Raw genomic sequence first — 20,461 nt, 5'->3', positions numbered from 1 at the left:
TTATCTCTGTTGCTAAAATAAGACAGAGTAAGAACAAGTAGCTACAAAAATGTTGAGTCGGCCATTAGTTTGTAATATACGGGTCAATGCATGTTTTACAGAACAATCCCGTGAATGTGGAAATGTTAAAATGAGCTTAAGCCAGGCTCTACATTTTGCCAGCATTCTTCCTGCTCCCAGATTCACTCATTCACACATTCAAATGATTCTCATGTAAAACAGGACAATTGTATAATACTTTATTTATTTCAAGATGAAGATTTCTAAATTTTGGATAATGAACCAACTGCTCAGTTAAAAGGATAATGCTGGTGATATTCTATATTTTTTATATTTTCAATAAATCCCAAAAAAATGCAAGAGTCATCTGTGTAGCCAAAGCCCGATTGAGCTTGTTACCCTCTGCCCTTGTTTATATAAAAACACATAAATGAGACACACTTTTGTACTAGGTGACATTTTGTTATGACAGTGAGTGCTGTAGCTTATTTTGGCTCAGTTCTACGCCATATTGCTGCTGTAGACACTCACTGAAACACCAAATGTGTATTAATCCGCAGCTGAAAATAGTCCCCGGGGAAATGCATTGTTCACTCTTGCATGAAAAATCTTTGTGGAAACTTAGAGTCCTCAGTGGCCAGCGAAGCTATAGCTGTGACTCATTTTAAAAGATTCACATGTTCAGTATGATTAAACAGCACTGGGGCTGCGTACCATAGGCAGAGTGTGGGAAAACAAAAAAATAAGCAGAGAAGGACTTATGCAGTATTGGTTTTGGTCTTTTCATGGGATTAAATGACAGTAAGGAAAATATGGAATAACACCGTCTAACCAGCCACCTTATCCTTGTAAAAAATGTTGTATGAAAAGTTTTCATGCACCTCACATACTTATATTTGAAAAATAATGAATGTAAATCTATATAAACTATCTATGCTTGTCTCTGCTTATTCTATTTCACACTTGTGTTTGCCTCATTCTGTCCTTAATCACATTCAAATATTTCAAATGATGAGAACCTGTTTATTTCAGACATAAATATCTTGTTCGGAGCTCATGAGGAATGGTCTTAAAGCATTTGCCGACTCTCGCCTCTTTCTTTCCATAACTTTTGGTCCATTTATCTTTCATCGTGTGCCTCTGTGCCCCCCAGCCCCTCCAACACCACCCACGCATTCAGAACAGTAAGTCAGGTGGTTTAGGTTTATATGCAGCCTGACCTCACTGTTGCTATCAGTTACAGCGTGGTGATCTCGAGTGATGTCATCCAAGTCTTTCTTCATCTTCCACCGTGTGTAAAACCACCCCGATTTACATGTGTGTCGCTGTGTTTCCTGGTGTGTGTGTGTGTGTGTGTGTGTGTGTGCCTGTGTTTGTGTGTGCAGATGTGTGTACATGTCAGGGCCTTCATGCATCAGCCAGGAAATTGCAGGTGTTGGTTTGTTTGCATTCAAGGCTCAGCTTGCAGCCATAGTCAGGACTTTTTTCTGAAGGCCATATCCCCCTCCAAAGTTTTTTTCCTTAAACCCTTTGAGTTCTGCCCAAACTTGAGGCTTAAAAACACTTAATTTCAACTTCACTTCTCTCTCAAAATACTCTCATAGGAGAGGACATCTGCATGTTTACTTATATGAGCGTACTATCTGGACATGGCCTTGAGATACAACTTAAAATGCGATTTTCTCTTCCCAAATGTTGCTTTTCAGCCACCTACTTTTCACTAATTCCTCACTCCGTTTCTCTCTCCTGCTTCTCCTCCTCCTCCTCTGCTTCTTGTCTCCTCTTCTCTCCCTCACAGTAGGTTTGGTACTAAGTGTGCCCGCTGTGGGCGGCAGATATACGCCAGCGACTGGGTTCGGCGTGCAAGGGGAAACGCATACCACTTGGCATGTTTCGCGTGCTACTCTTGTAAGAGGCAGTTGTCCACGGGAGAAGAATTTGGCTTGGTGGAGGAGAAGGTCCTGTGTCGGATCCACTACGACACCATGGTGGAGAACCTCAAACGAGCTGCTGAGAGTGGTGAGTGGTGGTTCTGGCAAATTTACTGCAGTGGTTCTCTGTGGCTGTCCAGATGTTTGAGTCCCACTAAAATAGAGATCTGAATTTGTATGTCTGAATGTATTTTTTAATACTACACCTCCAAAAATAATATCTGCATAATTTATCTTTGTACAACTAAGTATTTTTTATATCACTTCAATAATTTTAGATTATTGGTGATTTAATATTTCTGGTCCACTTCTAGGACTATCTTGGTCATTTTAAACTGTTATATCCAACACATTTGTCTGTCAGCTCACACGTCTGCTGTCGTGTTTCTCAGGCAACGGTATCACATTAGAAGGAGCAGTTCCAACAGAACAAGACAGTCAACCCAAACCAGCCAAAAGGGCACGAACGTCCTTCACTGCGGAGCAGCTACAGGTCAGACACGCACCGATCTCAGCTGAGAGACCAGTGTGTTTCTAATTTGCAGCTTAGTGTTGCAAATAAACAGCCATCTCACCATGCTTGAACCCTAAATCCAGTGTTTTATAATCTTTGTAAAAAAAACTAATTTCAGCAACATCTGATTTCATGCTAATGTTTTGTCTCATTATGCAGATCATGCAAGCTCAGTTCGCCCAGGACAACAATCCAGATGCCCAGACGCTACAGAAACTAGCCGACATGACAGGCCTCAGCAGGAGAGTTATACAGGTCAGTACAGACATCTAGACTCCTACACTACTAATCAATCTGCTTATATTATGGTTGGATCTGTATGTATTGAAATAATCTAAGATATTCTGATAGACATACTCATATTACCAAAAATACATGCTAACACTTTTGTCTGTTATTTGTGATTTATACAAACATACCTCTGAAATAAATCAATATATTGTCTTGTAAGAATATAGCTGTATGATGTCTGGTTACATTGCATCTTCATAGGTGTGGTTTCAAAACTGCAGAGCAAGACACAAAAAGCACACGCCCCAGCACAGTGGGGCTCCCCAAGGTCACCCCCAGTCCAGAATACCCTCGTCCCTGCCTGATGAGCTGCATTACTCGCCCTTTGGTAGTCCTGAGCGGGCGCGCATGGTGGCCCTTCATGGTTATATCGACAGTGAGTTGTTATTTTTGTGCTGTAAACAGGCGTGCAACCTTTCTGTTTCTTCATGGTACTTCCTTTTTCTGAAGCCAATTATTCTTTATTTACTATTTAAAATGTTTGTGTGCTATCCAGGTCATCCCTTCTCTGTGCTGACCTCTCAGAGCCTTCCTCACCAGGCCATGTCGCTGCCCCAGCTCCCCCTCAGCCGCTAGCCCTCCACCACTATGACCCTTATGACTCCTGAACCTCCGGACCCTAACCCCCAGCCTCCCATCACTGACGTCTGCAGACCTGACCCGGAAGTCACAGAGGAGTCAGCTTGGAGAAAGGACACATCTTACAGGAGCCCCACCCACTCGGAAACAGAGAAAGAAATGGAAGGAAGAAGGAAAACAAAGACACATCCTTATGTTTTTTTTTTCCTCTGAGGACAGGAATATCCCACTTGCAGCCACTCTGTCAAAAATGAAGTATTTATCATTAGCAGGAACTCGCTGACTGTATTTTACACCGCCTGAAGGACCCATTTTGCTTCACATGTACAGCATCCTCCACTCTACTCATCCACCCTCTGACTTGAAGGTGGAGGAAGTTCTAAACGGGATCAGACTGACCGAGGAAGCAGGACTGAAGCCTCCCGAGTGCTGTCAGAGCCCTGAAGATAAAGAAAGAGGGAAAAATTTAAGGGGGAACTGGCATTGTGGCCCATGGGCCGGGCACACGCAGTAGACCACATTAGAGGTAAGACACCTCCCTCTTTTCTCTAGAAGCAACCATGAAGGAAACCTGCATGTAAATGACACATCTTGACTGTTGAAATATTTCTTTAGGAAAGACATTGTGACTTTATGACATCTAAAACAGTAAAGCAGAAACTTCCCCATTTAAGTTTGCTGATCAATTTTCCACTGAAGTGAGGTGCAGGATTAGATTTTTTTTTTTTGTTAAAGAATAAAAACACTGTGTGCCTTATCTTTTCCAATATTATCAGAACCTGTAGTTGTTTACAGTAGTGAATCTGCCAGTTTAAATTCCAACTTGTCATTCACCATGAAACAAAGATTTGGATGTTTTTTCAATGTTAATGTGTAGAACAAATTTTAAATCTTGCATTGGTGGAAAATCAAATATGTCCATAGACAGCATGTTGACTGTTTATCATGAAGGAAAACCATAAAGCACAATGTCTGGGTTTGTGTATTATTAAATTATGGCTGTAACATTAGATGCAGGAGCTAACAGACATAAGCTGCCACATTTCTTTAAACTGACAGAGAAACAGAGGGAAGTCAGGGATGAGCATACCTGTCGAACATATTCATACACAATTTGACACGTGACATATTTTCATATTTCCAAACAAATGTATTGTCACTAATTTATAATATCTAAGGTTGCTTGTTCAGCCTCTATGTGTGTGTCTTTCGCACAAGGAGGGAAAAGGAGTGTTGGTGTATTGGTACAATATGAAACAGACCGGGGTTGTACATGTGTGTGTGTTTTTCTGTGTGTGTGTGTGTGTGCGTGTGTGTGTTTGTGTGTGTGTATTGGCAGGGGTAGAGAGTGTGCATCTGTATTTTCGTGCCATGGCCATTGTGTGAAGAACAGGATCCAGCAAGACCTCAATGTCCTTGTATTTATTGAGATGGTTAATCCCTGTAAAGCACTTTTTTTCCCCTTCTGAAATTGTTTTGTTTTGTTAAAAAAAAAAACAAGAAATGAAACAAAAAAGATTATTTGACAGACTGTGCATCATAAATGTTTTGTGTACTAAAATGCAATAAAAAAAAAGAATGTGATATTTTTGTGGTTTTGGATCATTTTTGAGGATAAATTAATTAAGCAATAATTCACTTTTATTTTCCCAAACAACATGTGAGGCACAAAGCAAAGAAAACTGGGCATAATTGGACAAACGTATAAATAAATAAATATGAAGTAACTGTATCTTCTATGTGTTCCTCTTAATCATTGCATCATGTTTTACTGTCATTGTCTCTTGTGGTTTGCTTCAAGTTTAGCTCTTTGGTTATGGGTGCATTTTGCTCTTAGTTTTCTGTGTGTATCCTAATGTGTGATGTGTGAGTGTGTATTTGCCATTAAGCAAGCAGAATAGGTGAATCATGGGAAAGACTGTGCAAAGGACTGATGCCTTTAAAAGACATGATGTCTTATCATTTTAATGCACTGATTTCAACTCTCAACTAGTGAAATTGTTTAGGTAACTGTGGAGCTATGATGCCCCATATCATCTGCTAAACGCAGTTTATGGTGATTATATGTTAAACTGTTAATGTGTGTCCTGTTAATGTTACCTGCACATAATAAGTGTAATTTAGAATATTTTGTCTTGGAGACCATGCGTGGAGCATATCCTGCCAATCTCATGTACTCTGTCTTTAAAAATGAATCTGATTATTTAAGTTTTCATTGGAACGTAAATATATATTACTTAATTACTTAATATAATCCATATTTTTGTAAGCAGGAAGACACAATGTCAGGATTTATCTGCACGTGAGACAGAAACTGTGCATTTAAGTTCAACAAAATGAAATTCATGAAAGGCATTTTTTGTTTCAGGTAAATTCTGTTTTATTTAATGAAGTTAAGACAAAAGCCACAAGTCTTTTTTTAAATGGACAATCTGTATTAGAGTTTTCACCCATATGGAAAATGATATTCAGTGGTAGATCAAATACTTCTGATTGGTAGACATGCCAGTGACATCAGATGGACTTCAAATAGCTGAGTGTAACAACACATTATCACTGTTTATTTAATCAATCTATCTGAATGAAAGACTGGACACACATTTGACTGCTTGTGAATTTTCTCTCTTTTTCTCTTTTAAAACCTCTGTAAAACACACACACACAGAGACAATATGGAAATGATGACGAATGCACTGAAAAACAGTCGTTCCACCTACTACAATATGTATGAGGAGTTTTTTTAAGGAAATGAACTGTGACATAAAATGATTTAAAAAGAGAGCACAACAAATAGAACATTTACCATACTTTCTAAAAAATAATTTAGACTTGCAAATAAAATGCTAAAAACAGGAGTTTAAACAGGAGTTTCTCAGTTGTTATTGGCGATCTCTTCAGGTGTGGCTGTAACTGACTTTTCAGGATCAAGGCCACCAACCTCATCCCAAGCTCTTCGACAAGTCCGCACAATCCACTCATGTTCGGATTCATCTGTTGGAAAATTTTCATTTGAAATTACTGAAACTTTTATTGTTAATGCTATTGGAAACAATGTCTGGAGTAAAAGGAAAGTGTTTTTCTACACAGTTAACCTATGATTGTATAAGACAACAAAAGAAAAAAAAAGATTAAAGGGTGCAAAGCAAGGAGTTGGATTCATTTTGCTGAATTCACTTAAAGCGTTCAAATCAAATCTCTAATAACAAGTAGCCTGCATAATTAAAGCACAGGTCATTTTGTGTGTGAGGCCATTTTGTGTAGTGAAGTGCCATTCAAGTCTGGGGTAAATTTGTCAAATCAAGATAAGCCTGACAATTAGGAGAAAATAACTTCTCAGAGCCACTTCAGACACCAATAAATAATAACCCCCAAAAATGGACGCCAATTTTTTTTTAAACCGAAACGACTGCCAGAGGAGCTGATAATAAACCAGTTTTTCATTGTTAAAACTGAAATGAGTAGCTAATTGCAGGGGAAGTGAGCTTTCCCTGGAGCGCCCGCAGCTGCACGCACTTGAGCAGCTCGCGGGCCTCACCCGCAGGTTCCACAGCGCGCGGGACTCCATTGTACAAGAGGAGCAGCTCTGCAGCTCGCGGACTGATTGTGTGTAATTGCCAGCGATGGGCGTCAACACTAACAGCCACTTCAAGTATAAAACACCCTCCTCTTCCTCCTCCTCCTCTCTTTCTCTCTGTCTGTCTCTCATTTCTACCTGTTTTGATCGGGAGGTCAATTGAACATACCGGACACGCGACCAGCTGCCACGCAAACACTTACAGCAGTCTTTTGTGACGCATTGGTGAGTGGAGACGGTAATTATTGAAGCCTATACGTCGCTGCGTCGTCACGTTCAGACTGACCTCAATTAGCTGCAAACCACAAGCTGCCTTAAAGATAATCAGATTGAGACATTTTCATATTTGCTGCAAACTCTGCCCTCTTGAGATTGTATAGCAGCGTTTATCTCAGGATTTAAGTCACATGTAATTGGTCCAGGTGGCTGGCAATTTCCTGCAATCTCAGGACAGAAGGACGTGTACCAGTTTTTCTAAGTCAATATATTTAACCTATAGACCTGCCTAAGGAATCTTTTAATCATTTTAGTGGACTGGGATATTCCAGTTTGACAAATAAAAACAAATCAAACAAATATTAGCCTGTGTGTCTGGTTAAAATGGTTCAAATAAAGTAATACTGTCAAATGTGTAGGCCTGTATCATAACTGTAATCTTCAGTCTCAGTCTTAAGTGCGGTACCCCACACACACTGTTTGGTTGACAACATCTCGACTGTGTGAACCTGCTTGGAGGCCGTTTTGCAATGTACACAGCAGAAAGAGTGCGTGGAAGCGATAATGGCAACTTGTTAAAGTCTGTTTATCTTAATCCTTAAAATACACTAAGAGGGAAAAGTGTTTCCTTCCAGTCTAATGGCTGTGAATTAACCCACACACACATACACACAAAGACAGACACGCTGGCTTAATTAGCCAAAGCAAAAATCTGTCTCCTTCTGCTTGTACCATAGTGATTTGCATAACAGATGATTTTGTTGCATGTGATGGTAAACTAGAAAGACTGTAGTTTTCACAGTGCTATGACTCATCAAGTCATCAAGAGACAAACTCTGAACTCTGGTCCACTGACAGTGGCGAGGAGCTGGACTCATTCAGGGTCATATGTGCTAATATTCTGTGGTTTCCAAGTTTAGGTACCACAGTGAAATCAAACTTACCTAAATGTGAAAGCTCAAATAAACATTCAAACATACATGCATAAGTCATCTGTCTCCAATTCACTGCAAACAGAGCAGCCCCTTGGATGTGTGTCTCGGTGACATCACAGAAAACTGCGGCGGTTTTCCGGTTTCTAGCTTTTAGAGACAGATACAGATCTGTAAAATTATTAATCCATCTGTCACGGCTCGCAGGATTAACATGTGAATCCTGTTTTATGGTCAATTTTTGTCTCAAAGATGTGTGAAAAAAAAGAGAGTTTCAGGAAAGGCAGTGTGAGGATATGTTCCACTCCCCAGGGCCCCAGCTGATTTTATCTGTCTGTGAAACACCTCGGCTGGACCGGGACAAAGGGAGGGGCTGCGGTTTGGTCACCAGAGGTGTTTTCCTTGGCAGTGGAATGTTTTCGGTGTGGAACTCTTTCTGTGCGGAGTTTCAAAGGGAAGCAGCTATTCCAGAAACAGGAAAGTGCTACAAACAATATAGCAACACATGGCCCCTGCTGGAACTGCTGCCGCCTTCTGCACCGCTGCCGAGTGTTGCTGTCTGTTGCTAAGAGAGAATATACATAAGCAACTGTGTGTGTGTGTGTGTGTGTGTGTGTATAATCGAACATGCTCAATCAGTCGGCGGTAGAGATTTGATTGAGCAGATGGGGCCTTTGTGTATTCTTTTTTAATTACAGATTTACTGAGTAATGCAAATGTTTTACATTGTACCTTCAAATTGAAGCAACAATCTTCATCAGCAATGACAAATTAAGTCCAATTATGTGTCTGAAAGTTTGGAGGAAAGCAGATAAAAATAGTCTTTTTAGAGTTGTTTGTTGATTATGTGATTTGTCTTTCGAACTGAATGGTACTCATATGATTGTGTTGCAGTCTGTTGGCTTTAATTAAGCTGGGCTAGTTAACTATGACACAGTGAGACGACAGGATGTGGTAGCACATGCTTGTTCTAATGATTTCAGGTCACAGTAAGAATGCAAATTAGAAACAAATCAATGATTGTATTACAATCAGTTATTGAACATTGGCCATTTAACGAGCAATGTTTTGAGAAGACAATTATGGATTAGTTTGCAAGCTCATGGAAACTACTGTGCTCCTTAACAAGCACTGCAGAGTGCGCTGACATGTCCTGTTCTTCTTTTCAGATTCTGTGGTTTACCCAGCTAGTGAGAGATGAGTTGAAGCAGATGAGGAACTGGAGTGTAACACCTAATGACTAATTGCTGCAGTAGTAAAGCAGACCTTGGATGCCGGTGAAAGAAGAGCCAGAAACAAAGTCTGTGATCCCTGAATGTGCATCTTTCGTAACCTGTAATCACTCATTCACAGTCACACACATACTCTATACTGTAGAGCATACACCATATATTACAGGAGCTTTTGTATCCAGATGATCTGTCTTACTCTTCGCCTGACTGCTCCCCAAAAGATGGTTCATAAAATCTACTAAGTGAGTCGCCCTGCCTTCCTTAAAAAAATACATTCAAATGAATGATTTAGGAGAAATTCTTGCAACTATTTTCTCCTGCAGAAGAAGGCAGGAAGCAACGACCAGTTTGAGCCCAGTGGCTCATGTGTCAGGAGAGGAAGGAATTTACCGTCACCTATCTGTTAAAAAGACTGCTCCTTTTGGTGAAAAACAACTTTAATCCATGTAAAAATATTCCCTGGTCCCTGTCCAAAATCACTGAATAAAGTGACATTTGTGATGTCCTTTTGCAGGAATTGCAAGTGGACCATTCAGGGTCGGAATTATTTCTGCAGAAATTCATGCACTTTAATAGACTCATCTGCAGGTCATAAAGAGGGTCAGCCATCATATTATTGTTAGAATTGTTTGCATTACATCTATTTGGGAAATGCTTTTATTCAAGCTGATGTAAAGTCAGTGTTTTTGCCTGAGGATACTGACACATACTCTCACCACCTTCCATTTTCTCTATCACCCTACACTTCTACAAGGTGCACCAATATATCCCTTCATACATGAAGCAGGAATATTGGAAGCTCCTTGAAGACAAGAAATCGGTTAAACTCCAAAAATAGTGTTTAACCTCTTGGGGAATATTAGCAACAGACCCTATTGTTTAGCTAAGTTGGCACTATGCCAGTAAGGACTGTTTGTCTAAGTTAGCAGCAGTAACTAAGGCGGGCAGGACTTCACAGCAGGTCAGTTTTGGTGAGAAAGTCAAGTTTAGCCTCATATTTCCTAGCAACGACATGCAGCTCAATAGGATTAATCATCTGCATTTTTAACCATTTCCATACACATTATTTTTGCAACTTTTGTAGATATGAAGCTTTGTCTTCAGTTCTTCCTTATCCTGCATCCAGCAGTTGTAACAGCTACACTGGGAACTCCAAATGTCCCCTCTGGGAGGGTGGGTCTTCCCTGCGTCCCATCATCCTTGCAGTCCTCATCCTGGACGGAAGCCATGAGGCAATAAATACTGTCTTCACACCCACTCTGACAAATGTGCCTTCACCTCCCGCTTTGGAAAATAAATCCATACAGGATACAGGAGCATTCTTCTCAAGAATTGTATACCAAGACGAGAGGAGGAGCATACATGGGCCAAGTAGCACATGTGATATATAGTACAAGCCACATACACACAAACACATCCCTCCAAGTAGTAAGTAGTTCCTGTCTGAGTCTGTGCTTACTAAAATCAAAGCAACGAATCAGAGTAATGTTGGAAGAATTCAGGTCTTCGGTTTCATCTCCGAAAAAAATCTTTCCTTCTCATTCTCTCTTCCTCTCTCTTCCTCTCTCTCTCTCTCTCTCTCTCTCTCTCTCTCCCACTACCACTCCACTGATCAGTATCAGAGGTATGATGATGATGAACAGGCTACATCACAGAAAAAAAAGAAAACATTTTTTTGTCCTTTTATACACGCTGACATCTGGTGAGGGCGTGGATCCTCTCCTGTTTCCCTCTGTCTCTACATATATGTAAATGAGATGTGTGTGCTCGTGGAACTAATCTGTATTATGTTGCAAGTGGCTCATCTGAATATAAATGATCTGCCCCAAAATACATTTCTACCAAGGGGAACTTGTGAGTCATACTTTAGTTTCTGCCAGGGATTATAGCTAAACACTTGTCTGAATTTAAATAAATTCACATACAAAATGAAAACAAATTCTGCACAGTTCCAAGAGTCCTGCATTCATGTACAGTATGTATGATTAAAGGTGTGTTCAGGTACTGTACGGCAAAGGCCCAACACAAATGGTCAAACCCTTTTGATGCAACTAAACCTTAGGAAGCTAAAAGCTATATATTTAATAGCTACATTCATAATCCGCTGCCTAATTCACAACATTGTCTAGTGATGTAAAATCATGAGAGACATGACGAGCTCAGAGATCAGAATTTGTGAATTCCTGTCTGGATACCTGACAGACCGCATTCAGTTCAAATCAGCAGTTAGAAAACTGGGCACTTGTTCAGTGGAAAAATGTGTCTTGAATTTTCCACTTTTGACAAATATCTAAAAGGAAAAAAATCCTTTTGCAAAAGCCTATAGAAGCATGCTTATCAGATGACTTGTTACAATAATCTTCCATCGGCGAATCCAGGGATAATCCATTTAACATCGCTCCATAGGTTCATGTTATCAAATCCTTCCCATATGCCTGCACTGTACGCTTTCAGAGATGCAGTATCAGAAAATGGGCAGCGTCAATGCAAGTATTTTCAGTAAGATTTTTTCTGTGGCCTGTTCTCAGAAATGTTGCTGAAAAGTAGACATGGTTGTACACAGAACTACTGTCTTTTATAACGAGGAAGCAACAAAGACTCAATCAGTGCTAAATTGGCTCATTGTATGTTTCTTTCTTCTTCTGAATCTAATTGAGGTATGGGCCTGAGTGGGTTTTTCTTTCCATAAATAATTCAGCTATATCAAAGAGCTGGAAACATAGGTTAAATCAGTCATCATTTTTGATCGATTATGCAAACAAGCAGTGTATTATTACTAAGTAAATATATAAATACATTTAACATACAACAATCTATCACTGACAAGGTGCTTCATCGGACATGAAACTTTGAATACTTGATTTGAAATGGAAATTTCTGTTTGCTCTTGACTTTAATCTTTCTAATTTTTCTTGGCACAACAGGCACAAAGATGCCTGGATATTATTCAACACTCACATGGAGCCAATTTGGCATCAAATTAGTGGAAAATGAGAGTGAAATAAGCAGAATGAAAAAGAGGAAAGATTTTGATTATAAAAAAGATACTGGGAAAATGTCAGTTATCACTGCATCATATCTGGATTATGGACTGCAGCAAATAATGCCCACTTTAAGTACATAGCTCACAAATTACGTGCAGGTTGGAAGGCTTCCATTATCTAGTAGCAAGGGACTATTATTATAAATCAAAGTAAAAGGACACACTTCCAATAGGCCAATCATCTGTGGTGTCACGGGGCTACAACAGTGAAAATAACAGGATATTCAATGTCTCACCTGCATTCCTGAGGAATCTGCCACTGTAGGAAGTGATGACTCTGGTATTTGGGTCATAAAAACCATCTCCACAATCGTAACATCCATCAGGAACGATGCGTGGCGGATGCAGATCAGTTAGCTGAGATTCTCCTGCATGAACAAAACAGTTGTTCTGTATTGAATGGCAATTTTCCTTTAGGTTTCAACGACTAAAACAAGCTTTGTGTGGACAGGCACTCAGTCTACAATACAAGAGATGTACACATAGAGAAGTGAATTTTTGATCTGTAGAACATGTCAAATTCATGGCATTGGGTGATTTCTCACACTTGCTCCCAATCTTAATTTATTAACAATGTTATAATTCTTGGCAAAGTTCATTATATTTTCAAGCTAAAACATGTTGAGTGCGTTTGTCTGGGAGTGGGATACAAGGAAAACCACTGTCATCTGACCAAACGAGCGAGTACATGAGAAAGAAAGGAATTAAAACCTGCAGGTCTGAGCCCATTGCATCTTTCACTGTAGAAGCGTCTGTCGTAACCATCGCAGTAGTCCCAGCCTGTCTCTTGGTACTGCAGACCATCAGCGAAAGTAAATGATCCCTTGTGAGAAAGTGCAATGATGAGATCATCCTCATTATTTAGTCATGCATTGTAATTGGTCAGCTAACCCAAATTTCCAAGAAAAACAAAACATGTCTGGCCAAGCAGATAGCTTCAATTTTAAGATAATCCCACTTCAACTCCATACACTAGAGTTTCAATTCTGCTCCTCAATACAGTGAAAAAATGACATTTTAAGAACTCATTAACAGGAATAATGCTACTCAAGATAAACCACAGCCCCACTGTTGACAGGTTTCCTTGCTTTTATTTTATTTTTTATTTTTTGTTAGAAAGTAGTTCTAGTGAAAACAGTTCTGGACAAGGTCTGGGGATTATCCCATGTCTGTACCCCAGACATGGTTACTGGAAAGATAAGTTGCTGTTGAGGTTTTTCGAATGTCACTTTTCAGTACTTTAAGCACCACAAAAGAATTTAAATCACCTTCCATTGTCTTTGAGTTAGGGCAGAAATCTTGGAGATGGATATCTGAAAACCTCAGCAGATAAAACCAAAACTGTCTGCACTGATATATCCCACTAGAGGAAAGTGGAAAAATATGTCTTGGTATTCTGGGTGAACTGACACACTGTGTGTATATGTGTGTGTCTGTGCATGTTTTTTTCAGAGGAATGATACAACTTTTACTGAGAATGAAACATAAACATACATTATTCAGTAATTTTGCAAAATCTGGACGCATAACAGCCTATTCACTTCAATGTCAACAATATCATTTGCAATCATGAAAATAGCATTAATTCAGATATTGTAACGTAATTTATTGAAGGGTGCATATTTGGTGGGAGATCAAGTACAAATTCAAAACAAGAGAAGGCAGGAGGAGGAGGAGAGAAGAGCCAGATTAAGGGGATGATTTTGTAATTTCGACTGGTGTGTTAACACATGCAAAATTTGGAAGAACAGGTTTAACTAAAAACATTAACAATTCTTACCCATTAATCCATATCAGTGAGCCAGCGTGGAACGCAGCTTTGATTAATGTTATTAATTATACCTGTGCCTTCCCTGCTGAGTGAAGGTGAAATATCTGCCGTTAAGAAGTGCTGTTAACTTGCACCAGATATAATTAAAGGTTACTGTTAATTGGATGTTTTTTTTATTGTTGTCCATTTTATTTCCTAGTGCTTTTCGATAAAGTTTAAATAAAGCAGTTGTAACGACATTTACACTTCAGTCAAAAGAATTTTAAGGTTTCTTTCACATTGACGCACACAGCAGATCTCAGCCTTTTAGGATGTCCTGCATGGATGGCAGTCTGGTCCAAAGTTAGTCATGATTTTGAGCTGCTATCATTTCAAATGAACCAGAACTGTAATGATGATAATAACTAGAATGATCGCGGCTGTGGCAAAAGCCCATGAAAGACTGCATCAGAGTGGGAGAGACTGTAGCTTCATGCCGGAAAAAGGGGAAGAAACCCAATAACTACCACAATAACAGTGAGTGATTGCTAAAAGGGACCAGATGTAATATCAACTATAACCAATGTGAAACACACAGAGTCATGCACGTAGGTGCATATATTCTGACATGCATGCAGGGACACACACGCACACATGATACTCCTCACCTGTTTAGCTTTGCCGTTTTCCCAGATGGTCTCATATTTACTCCCATTTGGAAAGTGTAGGACTCCTTTGCCATGAAACATCCCATCTTTCATCTCTCCCACATACTTGGTCTCTGTGGGAAAGGTGTATTCCCCTTTTCCATCCATCCTGAGGAAGAGATCACACAGAATGGTCAAGTTTTGCTCTTTATAGGTTGCTAACTTAAATGAACTGTGTATTTTATTAATTAGTCTGTATGGATATGATACACAAATTAATTTACCTGCCATTTCTCGTATCTCCTTTGTAACTGCTTCCGATGAGCTCCATTATTACACAGACTTGATGAAGGCGTTTCTTCTCAAAACAAACAACCAACAACAAACCAGTGATGTTATGTCGACTGAGCAGACTGCACAACAGCCAAGTTTACCGTTACCATGGTAACGTGGCGATCGTGATATATTAAACTGTTCAGAATGAAGAGCCGTGGATTCTTTTTCACAGTTTTGTCATTTTAATAGGATCAGGAAATATAAACAGTTCAAAAATGACACATGACAGAAAAATAACGAGCTCATCCCATACATTAACAGTTCATCCAAGTTGAATACGCGTAAACAACTCCCTCACTGCGCATGCGGTAGCGGCTCTCAGTTGCGTCATCTCAACGCGACTCGCAACTGATAGCAGCAAACCAAACTGACCTTCTCCGCGGCCTCGTCGCTCGTCCTGGAGTCAGACGAGGACCTTGAATGTTTGTCATCGGTATTTTTTGATTCTCTTCTTTGTTTTATTGTAAACACTTTCAGCCATGCCTACAACGCTGGATGTTCCCTCACTCCAGGAGCTGAAAGTGGATGAGGTGAGCCGCGGTTATTGGTTAGCCTGAATGGAAGTCTTAGTAAAACAGAATGTGCTAGCTAACTAGGTAGCTAGCTAACATTAGCGTTACCGTTCAGTTCAGTAGTTTAGAACTTTTGTCACTGGCGTTATCAGCTTTCACGGTGATGGGAGTTAGTTTGAAAAGCTTGTATTTATAATAGGTCCGCCAGATTTTCTGTATATATTTATGTATTTTTTACTCGTGCATATTAATGAAATTCTTGGAACCAGTGTGTCGCGTTACATGAACCACAAGATGCAGAATAACAGTCTTTAACGATGTATTGCACTTTTCGTAGCTCCTATTACCTCTTCGGTTTACCATAGAGAGGACAGTAGCTTTACGGTGACTGCCCCAAAACAAATCTCTGGTGTATGCCAGCTGAAGTACTATTTGGTGCATGAACTTGTCCTTGGAAGTCAGGTGTCGACTGGCAGCAGCAACAATATCCGTGCAGATACAGATTTCTCTATGAACGGTTCCTTTACCTCCACACTACCAACTTCATGCTGATGTTATATTTGAAGCATAACTGGTGCTATTGACACGGACCTTGGAAATTGTTTAATAACAACAATAATAGCACCTTTCAGAACGTGAATTATAAGATAGCAAATCATAAGTAAATAAAAAAAACGAAGTACATAAAAAAGGAATACAAGAAGTGGGCAGATATAGAGAGATCAAACAGTAACATGTAAGCAATTGAGTGGATGTTAAAAAAGATAATATACAAATACTGGTCTGTACTGGTGGGTTTCTAAAATATATGGACCTGAATATCTGTTATTTGGTAACATTTTTCAGAGTCTCATTGTTTTCCCTGGGACTGTCCTTGTTTCTGTTCAGATCAATGTGTCATCTGCTGTGCTGAAAGCTGCTGCCCACCACTATGGGTCCCAGTGTGACAAACCCAACAAGGAGTTTATGCTCTGTCGCTGGGAGGAGAAGGACCCCAGAAAGTGTCTAGAAGAAGGAAGGAAGGTCAATGAGTGTGCACTCAATTTCTTCAGGTAACTGACATTCAATGGTATACATTGACTGAAACAGTCAGCTAAGAAGGCCAACACAATGTTTTCTCAGTACAAGAATATTTAATAAATAAGCCATCTCGGAAACAGTGAATAGACTAGAAAAAAAAGTAATTACGGTAGGCAGTTTATACACACTTGAAAATGAAGGCTGCTGTAGTGGTGTCATCTGCAAAACTGAATAGTGCTTGTGGTCAGCGAGTGATTGAAGGTGTGGTTGAACTCTGAAGCCAGCTGAAGAGTCCATGTGAAACTATGGTCCGTGGAGATTCGCGGTCAAATGTTTTTGCATTTTTTTCCCCTGTCATGGACTTGTTGGTAGTATCTGTGTTCTGAGGTCACAAATACTGTTGGTGGACAATTGTTCTTCCAGAAGTGAACGTTTACACAGAGTGCGGATGTCTGGTTTCCTATTCTGTAATTTTTCCAGCCAATAAGCTTTCGATTCAGTTGACTTTTGGCAGAAGTGATAAAAATGCCAGTCTTCCCTGGCCAAATATATTGATTTGCAATTAAACAACTGTGATGCGAGGGTACGAGACAAAGGAGTTGTGGATGCTTAACTCTCAGTGCCCATCTTGGAGGGTGGTGAGCCATAAAATTTTACAGAGAAGGAAGAGTGGGGTTAAAGATAACTTGCTAATCCTTATCTAAACAAATGGCAGATGTTTAGAACACATTAGTCCTCCATAAATGTCCATGCGCTGAAAAATTTACGTCTTATGATTTTCTTTCTTTCTTACGAAATTCTGGGTGACAGTAGTGCATGCGGTCCATCCTTAATATTCCGAAGTGTATCTTTTATGGCCAGAAGGACAAGTGATTCATTTTCAGACAGCTGAAATGTTTTTGTGAACACAGAAAAAAGAAAAGTAAATTGAAGTAGAAGACGTTTTATTTTAACATATAAACACAGTGCTAAAAACCTGCACAATAGGTCGGGCTGTGGGTTGAACCAGGCTTTTAGGGTGTGAGGGTATAATGGTGAAGGTCATCTCTTTGCACTTTTTGTGAGTTTATTTCTCTTGCAATGAGAAAACTGGATTTTAATAAAGCAAAAATACACACAATAGATAGATGGTCAAACTTTAACAAACTCAAACTTTTCTGGAATATTGCCAGATGTCTCAAGTTATTTTCCATGGTGTAAGTGTACTTTGTTGGGGTACTAAGCTTAAAGCTATCTATGTTTTTGGTTCAGTTGAGTTATCTTACAGAGTCAGTATTTTTTTTATTTCATAAAGCTTTTTAACTTACTAACTTTATGTTTTTATTAATCTGCAGTTAATAAAAATTTACAACTGATTTTTGGCTATTGGACAATAGTCTGCTTCTTTTCTGCATTCTCAGTAAATACTGGTTATCTTGAAAGAAATGAAAAAATATGACCAGTGGTGACTGTGATGTGGAGAACACTGTCAATGTCATCCATCATTTTTGTCTGTTATGTTTGAAACAATGACCAGAAGAAAAAGGGGTTTTAATTTTAAAAACACAAATAAGTAAAGTACAGAGTTTATTGTGTCTATAAGAGCACTCTTGAGGGCTGTTTGAGGAAGTGGTCTGGACTTTTTCATTCTTAACTGCTGTGTCTGTGTTTACTGAAGGTTTTATCCTGAGCTTTGGTTATAAACCGATGCCCACACAGTAACTAAGGTGCTATTGTGTGTTTGTGTGTGTCAGACAGTTTGTGTTTCTGGTTCTCAAAAAAACACACACATGACCTCTAATTCTGAAGCTGAAACAAACAACTGACACTCTGACCCCAAAGTTAAACTGAGGGTTATGGTGAAAGAGAAATGATATACCTGTAATTATTGTAATGAGGAAAGATTTGAGAAAAGTTGTAATTGCACGCTGGACCTGGTTTGATGTTAGTGTGCTTCTGGCAACTGGCAACTGCCAGCCAACTTTAGGAAAACTTCATTCACATGACCAGTTCTTATTCTGGAAACATCATAAATCTTTTGGCTTGTAGGAACTGACAGGTTAGAAATCACGGCTTGATATAGGTTCTTGACGTGTCTGAAGCCTGAATTTTGAATCTGAGCAGTTCAGGCACGTAGGATGAACACTGTTTTACTTATTATAGAATTTTTAAATATTGGTTTTGTTCTCTTCCCTGAGTCAGCTCCAGCTCATGGATAGCAACAATTTCTGGACTATTTTAGTTATACTCTTGCATATTTGAGTCTGGTTCCAATCTCTGTTTGTACTGTTCCTTGTAGGCAAATCAAAGGAAACTGTGCCGAGTCCTTTACAGAGTACTGGACCTGTCTGGATTATTCAAACTTGACAGAACTGCGCCATTGCCGTAAGCAGCAGCAGGCCTTTGACAGCTGCGTCCTCGATAAACTGGGGTGGGAGAGACCTGAACTGGGAGACCTGTCTAAGGTGAGACTTGTGAGGGACTGACTATGCATTCACAGTGTGCGCAGTTTGGTTGATGGGCTCTATTCTTGCTGATTGTGTGCTGTGCAAGAGGCTCTGATTGCGTCTGCGTAGTAGTTTCACTTATCTACAGTTTTCAGCAGGCAAATCATGTATTTTAATGTTATACTTTTCATAAAATTGCAATTTTTAAAGGGTATGCATAATTCACCTGCAAGCACTAATTAGGTAGCAGCCATCAAAACAAGAGCAAAATTTGATCTTGACAATAGCTTTTTGGACATTTCGTGTCTGTATGCATTGAACATTTATGCAAACCTGGGAATCTGTGAATGGCTGTAATCAACTTTCTGGCCACTTTAAACATGCCAGGCACAGCTGTTGTTCATGGAATCAAATAACCTGAGCAAAGAATCAAAAGAAGAGAAATCTGGCTTCCAGTTGCTATAAAAATGTCCATGTTGACTGTCCACACAATGACTGCGTTTCTCTGGTTGCATATCTGTTTAACAAATGAAAAAAAAGTACCCATTTGGGCTATCTAGTCTTGGAGAGAGCATGACCCAGAAGTCACACAGAAAGTGCAATGGAGCTGGATAAAGAAGAACTGAGAGGATGTTAATCATGATGTAAGGGAAGAGCTGCAAGAGGAGGAAATAGACAAGGTTCCACCAGTTCAAGGCGTAGGAGGAGCGTCAGTATGCAGGGTTTCAAAACCTGCTCTACAATGGGAAAAGACTGCTGCTCACTGTTCAGTTATTAGATGTCTCACAGGCGTTTACCAGATTTCAAGTCAGTTGTATTAATTACAATTTCAAGACAACTGAAATCCTTTACAACAATGCATCACTGAAGCTGAACATGTTATTTCAATGTGTTTACACTGCATACATCTGACAAGTCATGGCATGCATGTTCTTTTTCTTTGGTAGGTGACCAAAGTGTCGACTTCACGACCCCTCCCTGAGAACCCCTACCATTCTAGACCACGCCCCGAGCCCAATCCAGTCATCGAGGGCAAACTGGAGCCTTCCAAAACTGGCAGCAATTTATTTTTCTGGAACTGGTGAGGCAGCTCCAGAAAGTCCATCAATGTCATGCGTTCTGTCCAAAAACAGTTAGACTACTTGTGACCATCAACACATTGAGGATGCTTCAAAAAGGTTTAAATCTCTCAGGCGCAGATACCAGCATTAAGAATGCCTGTTTTGGCACTTTTATGTGTGTAAGGTCTGAGGGTTGGTTTTGGACAGGGCTCATGCCCTCACTGTCTTCATCAACTGTACCTCCAGCATCATCAAATGTTTGAGAAAGGAAGGAAGGAAGGATGGATTGTGTCAACAACATCCATACCACTTTCCTGACCACTTCTGTAAATGTAATGAGTGAACAAATGCAACATGCTGTTATTAATGTTGTGAAATAATAAAGAAATAAATTATA

At 39.7% G+C, this 20,461-nt stretch overlaps 3 protein-coding genes across 11 annotated transcripts in view; 2 read left to right on the top strand and 1 right to left on the bottom strand.

Moving 5' to 3' along the window:
- The window catches only part of lhx6a (LIM homeobox 6a), a 13,474-nt gene extending 10,100 nt beyond the window's left edge, over window positions 1–3,374 (top strand). Inside the window, exons 5-9 of one of the 2 annotated variants that reach the window (XR_006841869.1) lie at window positions 1,799–2,019; window positions 2,324–2,424; window positions 2,605–2,700; window positions 2,958–3,112; window positions 3,233–3,374. Coding sequence is in view for 1 of the 2 variants with exons in the window: in XM_046375389.1 (XP_046231345.1) it covers window positions 1,799–2,019; window positions 2,324–2,424; window positions 2,605–2,700; window positions 2,938–3,112; window positions 3,233–3,312 (673 nt within the window). In the remaining variant the exon portion in view is untranslated. Of the gene's footprint in view, window positions 1–1,798; window positions 2,020–2,323; window positions 2,425–2,604; window positions 2,701–2,937; window positions 3,113–3,232 lie in introns of both variants that reach the window. The other variant, XM_046375389.1, reaches the window with a different exon arrangement.
- The window catches only part of morn5 (MORN repeat containing 5), a 22,084-nt gene extending 6,061 nt beyond the window's left edge, over window positions 1–16,023 (bottom strand). For 3 of the 8 annotated variants that reach the window (XM_046375390.1, XM_046375393.1, XM_046375395.1), the window contains exons 1-4: window positions 14,994–15,240; window positions 14,731–14,878; window positions 13,024–13,135; window positions 12,549–12,680 (exon numbers count right to left, since the gene is read on the bottom strand). In XM_046375390.1, the coding sequence (XP_046231346.1) occupies window positions 12,549–12,680; window positions 13,024–13,135; window positions 14,731–14,878; window positions 14,994–15,040 (439 nt within the window). In that variant the 5' untranslated portion in view covers window positions 15,041–15,240. Of the gene's footprint in view, window positions 1–3,617; window positions 3,756–5,670; window positions 6,307–9,974; window positions 10,484–12,548; window positions 12,681–13,023; window positions 13,136–14,730; window positions 14,879–14,993; window positions 15,241–15,904 lie in introns of those variants that run through there. The other 5 variants (XM_046375396.1, XM_046375391.1, XM_046375397.1 and 2 more) reach the window with 5 other exon arrangements.
- On the top strand, window positions 15,377–20,461 carry ndufa8 (NADH:ubiquinone oxidoreductase subunit A8). The gene is made up of 4 exons (XM_046375399.1): window positions 15,377–15,575; window positions 16,446–16,609; window positions 18,856–19,021; window positions 19,951–20,461. Exons 1-4 carry the CDS (start codon window positions 15,525–15,527, stop codon window positions 20,086–20,088), a joined length of 519 nt encoding a protein of 172 aa, XP_046231355.1. The 5' UTR covers window positions 15,377–15,524; the 3' UTR covers window positions 20,089–20,461.

The sequence above is a fragment of the Scatophagus argus genome, chromosome 20, assembly GCF_020382885.2.
Source record: "Scatophagus argus isolate fScaArg1 chromosome 20, fScaArg1.pri, whole genome shotgun sequence".
NCBI classification, from domain to species: domain Eukaryota; kingdom Metazoa; phylum Chordata; class Actinopteri; family Scatophagidae; genus Scatophagus; species Scatophagus argus.
This window is presented reverse-complemented; position numbering and strand designations above follow the sequence as displayed.

Coding starts and splice junctions, on each gene's coding strand:
- ndufa8 (XM_046375399.1), top strand. CDS start 15,525: ATGCCTACAACGCTGGATGTTCCCTCACTCCAGGAGCTGAAAGTGGAT. Junction 15,576..16,445: donor AGGAGCTGAAAGTGGATGAG/GTGAGCCGCGGT, acceptor GTTTCTGTTCAG/ATCAATGTGTCATCTGCTGT. Junction 19,022..19,950: donor AACTGGGAGACCTGTCTAAG/GTGAGACTTGTG, acceptor TTTCTTTGGTAG/GTGACCAAAGTGTCGACTTC.